We start from the raw sequence: 12,582 nt of genomic DNA on the forward strand, positions 1-12,582 counted from the left end.
AAGGAATACAACCTCAAGTTTTCACAAAGGATGATTTATGTTTCTAGAGTTTAATTTCTAGTCAGGTGAATATTCTGCTCAGTGTGCTCCTCTAGGAAAGGAGAATTTGATATAAGAAAACAGAGACCTAGAATGTTAGTATTCAAAAGGGCAAGCTAGCCAGGATGGGTCTCTAGGAAGTCACTGCAGACAGTTGCCTTGGACTCAAATCTAACTCTCCAACCAGTGAGCTTGGACTTTGGACACGTTCCTGAACTCTGGGATAGATATGACAAATAAATGATAGAAATCTATCAGCAGAAAATCATAGACATTCATCTCCTTGGAATTCAAATTCAGCTTCATCTGACTATGTAACTTTTCTAATAAGTCTGTTCAGGAAGTCGCAGGAAAAAAAAACCCTTCTTGCTCAATGTAAATGTAATAGAAACCTTTCCAACTTTGTTCAACTTTTATTTTGAAATAATTATAGATTCATGGGATGTTGCAAAGATTATAGAGAGATCCTATGCACACATACAATTTTAGAAATTTAACTCCTATTCTTATTCAATTCTAGCATGTGCTTTATATCTGTGTCCATCAGGATTATTTTACATCTTCGTGCAAAGTAAGGATCTTTTTTGTTATTCAGATTTGTACAATGAATTGAAGGGCTAATGATGAATGTCTAGAAACAATGAATTATCTATTTGTTTTCCCCTCCAATTTTAGCAATCTATATAATTTCTGACAATTATAGTTTAAAATTATTTTTTGAAAACAAATTTCTAATCATTATGTGCCCTTTTCCTCCCATGCAATCCACCTATTCTCATTTGGTTGTGGTACCCCTTCCTTTAGAAAGTTGCTTTCTCTCTTGGGTATAGGTCACTGAATTATTAAGGAAATGTATCGTCAAAAGTAGGGACATAGGACTGGGTACATTTTTCCATTCATTCAACACATTATGGTGTGGTGACAATACTGTGTCAAGAGCTGTTACATGCACTGGGAATATGGCTGTCAACAAATCAAAGCCAGGGACTTTAAAGTACATCAAGGAAGACAGCAATGTTCAAAGTTGCTAGTTATGGAAGAAGACAGGCGGTTGTTGTGGACGTATTTCCCAGGTGGATCTAACTTAGTCTGGGGTTTAGGGATGAGAAGTTAGGGAGGGGGTGTTTGCTCATGTTGGAACAATCATTATAAGGTTTTTCTCCAGGACTGCAGAAACCTTATATTCTTTGCATTGGCTTCTCTATGTATTTTTTCCAGGAAAATATTCTTACACATTTGCTTACTTTTCCCCTTATGTAAATAAAAAGGCATGGCTTTCAGGTGACTAGCTCCATTATGGCACTTTCCAGCCCTTTGACTAAACCATTACTATGACATCCAGGCAAAAAACAATCATGTGCAGCGGATACAGAAGCACAACGAACAGCCATGTGCAGCGGATACAGAAGCACAACGAACTCCAAGGGCCCTAGACCTGCAGTGTCTGTCACCCCGGCCTCTGTTCCTATCTGCACTAAAGGTCATTCTCTCAGCCCTGCCTCCCTGTCCTCAGAGGGCCAAGAGCCGCATTCTGCCTGAAAGGTGGGTCAGGGTGTCTGACATCATTATTTCCACCTACTAATGTTTATAAAAACATGTAAATGCTGGCAAATCCATTTATACAAGCATCTATGAAACTCAGTGTGGTTAGTGTTCACTTGCTTTGGTCCCATTCTCATTTCCCAGTGACTTGGTGTGGGGGAGATGTTCTAGTACAGTTTCCTCTCCTTTTGCACTATGGTAGGTAGCATGCAACTGATTTAAAATGAGTTTTATGGCAACAGATTGAATGGTTTAACTGATAGCATTTGGTACATTTTTTTGGCATCCTAAAAAATTGGGTGAACTTGATTTGGTCAGGTTCAGTTTTTACTTTTTCCTTCAGAATTTTTCAGAATTGTTAACAGATTTGTCCAACAGATGGTGCTGTGTACAACATAAAGCTACATAAAGTATTTCACTTTTCAGTACTCAACTGCTTCTACAATCTAACTTGATGCTTTAAGATTACTCTTGGTCTCATGGCTGATAAATTAAAAACAAGTTCAATTGAAATGAACCAACATAGCAATGTTTAACTGAGAAGTCTGTTCCTGTAGTTATTGTTGGTATAGTTAGATAACAATAATGGAAATTAGTTTTCTGTTACTTGACATTATAGTTATCAATTTCTCTTTCCTGCTTCAACTTACAGAAAAATAGCATAATTATTTTATCTAAAATGCATCATTTTATTATTTTTTTAAATGTCTTTATTTTATTTTGAGAGAGAGAGAGACAGAGAGTGAGCAGGGGAAGGGCAGAGAGAGAGAGGGAGACATAGAATCAGAAGCAGGCTCCAGGCTCTGAGCTGTCAGCACAAAGCCTGATACGGGGCTCAAACTCACCAAGGGTAAGATCATACCTGGGCTGAAGTTGGCCGCTTAACTGACTGAGCCACTCAGGTGCCCCTAAGAGCATCACTTTAAACTTTCACGTGGTCTTATGAGAAAGCCATGACAACAGTGAGAAAACATTTCCCTGGCATTATGGCATTTGTTTGGAGAGTTTCAGCAACATTTTGTTTCAGTACAGTGGTTGGGTTTTTAAAATAATAGTACAATTCCTATATCTTCAAAGCATTCTTATGATGCTTAGGTAGTAATGACTTTGATTTGAAAACCTAATAAATGTGTCTATACAAATCTATCCATTTCCAGTGAAGCACTGTCTAAAAAAATCTAATGCAAGCCACATTTGGAATTTCAAATTTCTTTATAGCCACACTGGAAAATTAAAAAGGAACAGGTTAAATTAATTTTAATAATATCTTTTTTTTTCAGTAGGCTCCATGCCTAGCACAAAAGCCCAAGGTGGGGCTTGAACTCACGACCCAGAGATCAAGACCTGGGCTCAGATCAAGTCAGATGCTTAACTGACTGAGCCACCCAGGTGTCCCAATTTTAATAATATCTTTCTTTAGCCCAGTATATCCAAAACATTACCATTCCAACATGTAACCAATGTAAAAATTATTAATGAGATATATATAGATTAGGGGTTTGCTCTACACATCTGGTGTATTTTACATTCACAGCACATCTCAATGCTCCCTTTCAAGTGCTCTGTAGCCACATGCAGCTAGCAGTCAGCGACTGTGGTGTCAGTGCCACACTAGAGCATTTCTCTAGCTCTTCAATTTTAAAACCTCCAAGGAGGAAGGATTCTTCTACTAGTAAATACTCTCAGGTCCAGCAAAACCATAAACTGCCAAACACCCCTTGGGGTCTGATTTGGAGGCACAATTTTAAACATGCTTAATTGAACTTTATGAGTTTAACTAAAGATTTTGAACAAACTTACACAGTAGATTCAACTTGGTTCACTTTAAAGATGATGTTTTTGGGAGGAGTGGAATGAATTTTTGTGTGTTTTGCAGTATCTCTTTCTCAGCAGAGAACTGACAAGGGCTAGAGCGAGATCTGTGTCCGTCGCCAAAGAGTAAAGGCGCTTCTGCCACATGACATCTTAGTGGTAGCAGCAGGCTTTTCACACCCAGACCAATGTCCTCTGTCATTCTAGCCTCTTCAACAGAGCTTTGCTAACACACCTGCTTCATTAGCATAATCACTGATGCTTGTGTCTCTGGGCTCCTAGTGGCAGAAATAAATCTTAATCCTACTACATTTTGCAATGACAATTTTTCTTGAATACATACCATGTCCTCTTTTAGTCATATAAGAACGAAGATGATACCTTGATGAGTAATGGAAGACTTAAATAGCAGCTAACATTTAAGTAACATTTTTGTTTCATGCAAAAGACTTTCATAGGCATCCTTCATTTGAGAATACAGAAAGGCAAAGGGGTATTATAGAAAAACAACTAAATTTGGGGTCAGAAGTCTGTACTTTAGAAGTCTAGATAGACCTAGATCTAACTTTTTATTATTTCCTGACTGGGTAGTGGTGATGGGGAGAATGTCACCTTCACCCTGACCAGGGCTTCAACTAGCCCTATGTGCGATTTGGAAAAGGATACCACTCGGGCTGAACACCGCCCTGCAGGCAAGTGGCTTGGGAACATCAGTTAAGAGTGCCCCTTGGTCCTGCAGGCCAGTGTCAGAGCAGATGGCTTGGCAGGGGCAAGAGGCAAGATTTTAGTTCCTACTTGCTTTCCTGTACAACTGTACATGGCAGCATTGATTGAGTGATTCTTATACATCAGACCTTGGGTTAAAGAACTTTACATATATTAGCTTGTCAGTTCCCCCTTAGCTCTCTATGAAGTATCCTCACTTTACAGATGTAAATTAAATTTTAGAAAGACTGAGTGTTTGGTTAGGGTCACACAGCTAGTAAGTGGTGGAGTCAGCCTGGGAATTCCGTCTATGTGACGTCTACAGATCCTGATCCTAACCACCATATTACACCAGGAAAATTATTCTTCTCCTTGAACTTGTCTTTCCTTGGTGTTACTCTAGCTACTCAATTTGATTATGCACTTGGAAAGGCTTTGCAAGTTTTGAAATAGTACAGAACCATATCTAATCTTTAGAATTGTATGCTATAGTAAAAATCAGTTATCAAAATACTGGCTAAGGTGATTTTTAATATTTGGGTTTTAAGATTTTTTCCGAGAATAAGGTGCAACAGGACTGCTTATAAAAATAGCATATAGATTAGTTACAGAGAGGAATTTACTTATGGAAAAGAGGGCTAAAAAGGAGACATTTATAACAAAACATGTGATACCAAGAATGCCATGGATGACAGATTAGGCTTAATTGTTATAAATTGGAGAAATTAAATTAAAACAACAGGATGATTTATTTCTTTTTCTTTAAGGAAGTCTTGAGTGATCTAGTCACTGGTTTATTTTCTGCACTATTGTTATGGTGCTAATTAACAACTTCCCAGGAATAAACAAAGGCAGGGGCAGAGGGGAGAAGGTAAAACATAACATGAAATCTTTGGATCTGTGCTTATGCTCCATTTCCTATAAGAACCTTGAATAATTGAACCTTAAAGATATACAAGTGTTGGGTTTTTTTAGAGATAGGTTGATTTTTATTTTTGCCTATTTTTTAGAGTAAGGAGGATGTTCCAGTGTGAATGAAATGTCTTTGGGGACCAGAGGATAGTGGTGGTAAGTGAGGCTTAAGCTTGGTATGAAATCTGATTGAGTCTCAGCTATAAAATATGTATAGTGTTTTCTTCTTTATTGTTATTTTAAAATTTAATCCATGAAGAAAACCACTGTGCCTAGAAAATTTAGTCCTTATTTTTGCTGAAGTACTCCCAGTGCTAGATTCTTTACACCTGGAAGTATTTACATTTCCTTTTAATTGCCTAAAATAGAACCAATGTTTAGCTGGTCTTTAAAAATGTAACAAAGAAACTCTATCTACTATTTCCAAGATAACACACGGAATCCAGGACAGAGGGCTAATGTCATCATATCCTGACACATGCCCTGAGCATCATTTGTTTGAGCAAAGATATGACAAATTCCTATTTAAAACTGGTTTATTAAAAACAAAATGAAGACAAGTCAGCATGAAATTATGGAAGCCCATCCCATAAATAAAGTTTAAAAATTGAAAAAAAATTGGGCACCCCAAAAACTGGTGGCTCAGTCAGTTAAGTGTCTGACTCTTGGGTTTGGCTCAAGTCATGATCTCACAGTTCATGAGTCTGAGCCCCATGTCAGGTCCTGCTTGGGGTCCTCTCTCTCTCTGCTCCTGCCCCGCTTGCACTCTTTCTCTCAAAATAAATAAATAAACTTTAAAAAAAAGAATCTACTAAAACTTTTTTTTCAAAAACTCCCCTTGTGTCTGGTAGGACATATTATAATCTATACTCAAAAATAAAGGAGACTATATTAGAATATTCAGTGTTTTCGCTAGAACTAAAATGTCCAATGAGGTAGCAAGTGGCCACATGTGGCTATCTGAAATTAATTAAACAAAATTAAATATTACTTCCTCAACTGTACGGGTCACATTTCAAGTACTCTAGAGTCACGCGGGACTAGTGATTACCCTCGGACAGTACTTCCATCATTGCATAAATCATCTATTGGACAGTTTTAGAATGTTCAGTATTCTTCCTAGAATACTCTGAATTTCTCAGAACTTTCCTCAAAGTAAATGCTTCTCTTTAATTTTCTTCTCCTGGAGATTAACATTCATGATGTTTGGGGTAGAAGAAATAGACCAATTAGAACTTTTCCTCCAGATACATATTTTGAGAAGGTTTCTCCTTCTGCCCCTTACTGGCAAGGGGTAAGAACCTAAATCATCATTGTGCCTGACACAGGGGGTTCAGAGGTGATTAAGCCATCTACCCTGCCCTCAGGAGGTTACAGTATCGAGGTAGTTATCCATTAAGAAAAAAAAAGAAAGAAGGAAACTCCTTGTGTAGTAGAGGCTATGTCAAAACTAATAGTCTACGTTGGCATTTAAGAAATACTAGGTACATGAAAATATTTATATACTTTATTTTCTTTAAAAAAATAACCATCCTCTCTGGGTAATTCATTTTTCTTATTCTCTCCATTTTTGAATCCTGAATTATCTATATTCTTTTATATTTTCAAAATACTAATACAGTTCATTCTCTTAGAATGTATTCTTTTTAAAACTTATAATTGTGTTTCCTTATCAATTTTCTTAGAAGAGAATGACTAGGTAATAATTATTAGAAATCTTAATTACCATTGCATGTTCCTATCAGAAATTGTGTGAAGTTATAGATGATATATGATATAAATATCAGTATCATTTAATGTATGCTCATTTAAGATGATTATTCTTCTATACCTTAAATTTAGAGGTTTGTAGGAATTTTCCTGTTTACATTTATTTTCTTCTCCACAGGGCACACATTTCTAAAATAAGTGAGATATGGCTAAATCTTTGAAAACAAGATAGGACAAGATTTCCAACCCCAGCACTACTACTTAGTTTGGGAATACTAGTTAAATGACTTGACTGGACTGAACTTCAGTTCCCTCAAATATAAAGTGTAATTAAAGGGGCACCTGGGTGGTTCAGTTGGTTAAGTGTCTGACTTTGGCTCAGGTCATGATCTCAGGGTACGTGGGTTTGAGCCCTGTGTTGGGCTCTGTGCTGATAGAGTGGAACCTGAAGCCTGCTTCATATTCTGTGTCTCTCTCTCTTTCTGCCCCTCCCCTCCTCATGCTCTGTCACTCTCAAAAATAAATAAATGTTAGGGGCACCTAGGGAGCTCAGTCAGTTAAGCATCCAGCTTCAGCTCAGGTCATGATCTTGTGGTCCATGAATTTGAGCCCAGTGTCAGGCTCTGTGCTGACAGCTCAGAGCCTGAAACCTGCTTCAGATTCTGTGTGTCTCTCTCTGACCCTCCTCCTCTCACATTCTGCCTCTCTTTCCCCCTCTCTCTCTCAAAACTAAACATTAAAAAACATAATAAATGTTAAAAGAAAAAATTAAAAAAATAAAGCGTGATTAAAACTACCTACTTTATAGCACTATACTTTTGTTTTAAATTTTCATATAGAACGGAATTTATCACTGCTTCATGAGTGCTAGATACTCAACAATTACTAGTTTCCTCATACCCTGCTATAAATTCTTGGTTGGAGGGGCACCTGGGTGGCTCAGTCTGTTAAGTGTCTGGCTTCGGCTAAGGTCATGATCTCATGGTTTGTGGGTTTGAGCCCCACATCGGGCTCTGTGCTGACAGGCTCAGAGTCTGGAGCCTGTTTCAGATTCTGTGTCTCCCTCTCAATCTGACCCTCCCCTGCTTGCTCTCTCTCTCTCTCTCAAAAATAAATTTAAAAAAAAATGGAAAAAAATTAAGTTCTTGGTTGGCAGTGATGAACTGTGTCTTTTACAGAACCTTTGACAGACCAATTTTTTCTATAGAATGAATAGTGACAACAACTCATATTTATTTATTGTCACTATGTGACAAAGGCTGTATTTCCTAAGTGCTTCACAGAATTATTTTTTCCCAGTAACAACCCGAAGAAGTAAGGAAGGTGTGTCCATTTTACAGAAATCAAAGAGGCTCACAGGGACTAAAGAACTGGCCCATGGTCATCCCCTCAAACACCCGAGTCAGTCTAGGTCCTCTGTCCTCACTGTGAATACAGAAGACTATGCTGGGTACATTCCAAAGCCAGTGAATTAAATGCTAAGACAGTGAATTTTATGGGAGGTGAACTGTATCTTCAATAAAGTTGTTCATTAAAACAACTGCTGAATTTTTAGTAATTAGGAAGTCAGTATAAAGATTAGAGTCAAGCTCAGTTGATTAAGCTCAATTGGTTAACTTTGGATCAGGTCATGATTTGCAGTTCGTGAGTTCAAATCCCACTGACGGTGCAGAGCCTGCTTGGGATTCTCTCTCTCTCCCTCTCTCTTTGCCCCTCCCCTACTCTCTTCCCCCCCTCAATAAGTAAATAAGTAAGTAAATAAATAAATAAACTTAAAAGATTAGCACCATTCTGTGGTGCACTTGGTCTCTAATTGCTTTTACCCCTTTAAAGGAAAACTCTGCATCAAATTTCTACTCTCAAAACAAGTCCATTCCCAATGTCTACTAAGAAAACCTCTTTCTTCTAAAAGTCAGAGAGCTGAAAAGGTGCATATGGGAAGTGACATGCTCAGCTATGTGTATAAGCATTACTAGATCACAAAATACAATATAGACTCCAGTAATTAGCTTTGTAACTTATTTTTTTACATGATTATTGCCCAATAGAAGTTAAAAATTCACAAAGAATGTTGCCATAATCGGGGAGAAGACAGAGACACAAGAAAGGATCCAGAATAATAACTCCAAAAGTAAAATGTGAACATTTTCTTAAAAAGTCCTTCATGCTTTACCTACCTTCCTCTATTATTTCACCTTCTCCTGACACATTTTTCACTTAGAAAACTTTCTCAGGTCTTTCTCACATTAATATAGTTGATTGAAGATGGAAAGAATCATCAATGTAGTATATGTACATTAACATTATGAGAACAAAAGCCTGTCAGATTAAAAGGAACTTCATGCCTGGGATACGGAACAGAGCACTGAACACTGAGGAACCAGAACCCCAGCTTGGGATACAGATGTGTGAGGTTCAAGTGCTGTTAACTTGGGTGTAGTCATGCCTTTGATTTCTACCTGCAGACACTGACAGAAACCAAGACGTGTTATCATTACCTTCATCCATGCCATTGAGTAATTCAGTTAAATCTTCATTTTTACTGTCAAACTGATGCTCCTTCCACGTTTCTCCATTTTCACTTCGAAGAACAATGAGTTCTCTCTCCTTTCCTCTCATGGACCCAAAGTGAGGGATTTCCACTATGACAGGGCTGGAAAAGAAATCCACATTATTTTGGCATCGAAATGAAATATGTTTACAGTATCATACTTCTTAAAAAAAGTTTCATTAACAGTATTCATTTGAAAATCAGAGGTGCCACTAAGGTTGGGAATGATTTCAAAGCTGCAGAATCATTTGCTAATTAAATAATATATTAGAAGCCTGAAAACATGCCATCATTCATTCATTTACAAACAATTAATTCATTAGGGCCTACCATATGCTAGGCATTTGATTTAATATGGGAGAAAGTATTCAGCACATAGAAGCAGGAATTTTGAATCGAGGAATTGAAGGGTATTAAAATAGACCATGAGGAAGTTGGTCCATTTTTAAAAATATAATAGGTCTACCATATTATACAAAAACTAATGATTTAAAAGGACACAGTCATTTCTTTGAAAAAGAAATTCAATAAATTTCCTATTTTGAAAGATCCCTTCACAAGCAAACAGTCAACATAACAATTCACTCCCTCCAATAGTGACTTTCAATGACTTTTATGGCCTGTACAGTTAAGGCAGTTTTCTCTGATGTTCAGTTTGTGAGATGGTCATGGGCCGCTTAATTTCCTAATTCTAGAATAACCTGCAGAGAAATATTTACACTTTCTGAAAAAGCACGTGTTGGTTTGAAATCATCATCTAAAGATATATTAAATGTTGACAGTGTCCTTTTGCAGAAGAATGTAAAAGAATGGCTGAGAATTGAAGACAGCCAATCAAGCACAGGAATCATTTTGTTAAATTTTAAAATAGGATAAATGCTAAAAAGGATGAATGGAAATAAGCAGACCACAATCACACACAGTTTATGTAGTTGGATTGTGCAGCTTTATTTTATGACATTTAAGTAGACAGTATCATTATTCTCCTACAGAGTTTGTATGTAACCTCACTGTTTAACCTACGCATTTATGTAAGTGTCCCAATGGAAGATACGGCTTCAGATAGGTAAGAGCATCAAAAGAGCTAGTTGTTGCAATGATCCAATAACATGAATACGTATGAACATTTCATTTATCACAAAAGCATTTGCTTAAAATGGGATGATATATATGATCATTTTACTTTTGGCAAAATACTTAGAATTAATTCAAATTAAGGATTTAAGCATTTTTAATAATGCCTTTATTTTTTGATAGATAAAACAAACTCAACTACTTCTAAGAGTGTTAATAATTTTAAGAATTAAGATATTTACCATAGTTTTTAATCACATCCGATTTGACATTACATTTTTTTTTGAGAACTAGATACAATCTTTGCAGGTTAATGTATCAGATACTGTCTCTGTAAATATTTGAGGAATGGGGCTTTGTGTAGGACATTCAACAACACTGGAGAGAAGGTATGAACCAGGGCCTCTGACCAAGGTGAAAGCCAAGCATAAGTTTTCATAACAGGTTTCTTCATGCAGACTGCCAAGGCAAATCCCCCAACCAGACAGACAAGCAAACAAAGAACAGATACCAACACAGTTCAGCTTCAACAAAACAAAACATGACAATTTAACGACTGTAGTAGAACATTCTATCTGCTGCCTATTTGGCTTTCTTTAAATATCTTCTAGCCCCAACGTTTATCCAAATCAGTTTACTTATTGAGGACTTTTCTTTCTCAAAGCCCATGAAGATTACTTACTATGCATAAGTACGTACTTTTAAGAAAATTTAACTCCAGACACATACACACACACACACACACACACACACACACACACACACACATATATACACATATATATATTCACACACACATATATCATTTACAGCAAATGTTGATTTGAAGCCTGCAAATACCTTCTCTTACATTGGGTTAAAATTTGATTGTTAGTCTGTCTTAAAAACTACCATATTCGGTTGAAACATTTCAAATTAAAGAAAGGTTTACAGAAGCACAAAGTTACGAAGCAGAATGCTTGCAGGAAATTCCACATGCCGGAGAAGCACAAGATAGGTAGAGATGCTACATTAAGTCAAGCCACTATGATTTTTGTTTCTTTCAGTGACACACATCAACTGAAAGCATTAAAAACTGAAAAAAGAAAAAGAAAATTAAGACAAGAATAAGACCATGGGTGTGACAGAAAAAAATTGAAAATGGAGAAAGAATTGTAGACATTCTGTATCTTGTCTATAAAGATCCTACCCAATAAATTTTGTTCCTTGAGGCCCAAGCTGCAGGATTCGGCTAACCAAACTCTCACCCTCATTTACAGGGGGAGGATTGGTAGGAAGATGCAGTTTACTGAATAACATCCATGCAGCAGGAAGAGAAACGAGAAGGGGAAATTGTGAACAAACTGTCCGTCACGACAGAGCCTGCCTGATTTGCACCCAAGTGCCACCTCAGAAAATGAATTTATGTTTCCTTTTTGTAAAATACCATTAGCACGATGGATTATGTCCCTGCAAATTATCTCTAAAAAAGGCATGTGCCCATAGTAGCCATTTATTCAATGTGGTCATATAATTCCAGCATCTGTATTTTTTCTTAAGAATGGTGCCTTGACTTCTACAGGGGCTGCTGGGGTTCCGTGCACTCACTGAGCAGAGAACATGCTTTTTGGTTAGTAAAAGCTTTGACCAGCAAATTGAGTTAAGGAAGTATCAGCCTACTCGCTTTTCACAGAATTACACAGCTTTGTGACCTTTGATGCGACACAAAGGGTGTACTCAATCAAAATGGTTCAACTATGTCATCTTAATAGTTAACTACTTGAGTTAAAAAGGGCAAAGAAAATCAAATATATCATACAAGGGCCAAGATAAAAATTGACAAAATCACTTACCCTAAAAATTGTGCCCCTGCAGGACCCATTTCTACCAGCCTACTGGCTAATCCCTCTCCTTCCACCATGGGGGGTGGGTTGGCCAATTTATGTCTCTTTACCAAACGGCAGGTGATTCGAGTGGGGGCCGGACACTTGCGTGGGGGGATGATGATTCTCATCCCGTGGTGACGGCTCCCTCGCATGGAGCCTCCTCTTGCATCCACCATAAAGCTAACCAGAAACCTGCAGAGAGACCAGATGCCAAATCAAGGACACAGATAAACCATCTTCACAGTAGGTTTTGAAATTAAACGTTAAGGTTAAAATGGCAGACAATGTGGCTCTCATTTCCTCTCTTTAAAAATAAACTGGAACTAAATACGGTGGAGTCACACCAAACATGCATTTAACTTATGAACTGGG

General features: G+C 37.3%; 1 protein-coding gene across 1 annotated transcript in view; it reads right to left on the reverse strand.

Moving 5' to 3' along the window:
- Positions 1-12,582, reverse strand: part of ANK3 (ankyrin 3) — a 329,784-nt gene that overhangs the window by 66,046 nt on the left and 251,156 nt on the right. Inside the window, exons 30-32 of the mRNA XM_029931727.1 lie at positions 12,178-12,402; positions 11,535-11,633; positions 9,219-9,373 (exon numbers count right to left, since the gene is read on the reverse strand). Coding sequence (XP_029787587.1) covers positions 9,219-9,373; positions 11,535-11,633; positions 12,178-12,402 — 479 coding nt within the window. The remainder of the gene's footprint in view (positions 1-9,218; positions 9,374-11,534; positions 11,634-12,177; positions 12,403-12,582) is intronic.

Source organism: Suricata suricatta, chromosome 2 (assembly GCF_006229205.1).
Source record: "Suricata suricatta isolate VVHF042 chromosome 2, meerkat_22Aug2017_6uvM2_HiC, whole genome shotgun sequence".
Taxonomy (NCBI): Eukaryota; Metazoa; Chordata; class Mammalia; order Carnivora; family Herpestidae; genus Suricata; species Suricata suricatta.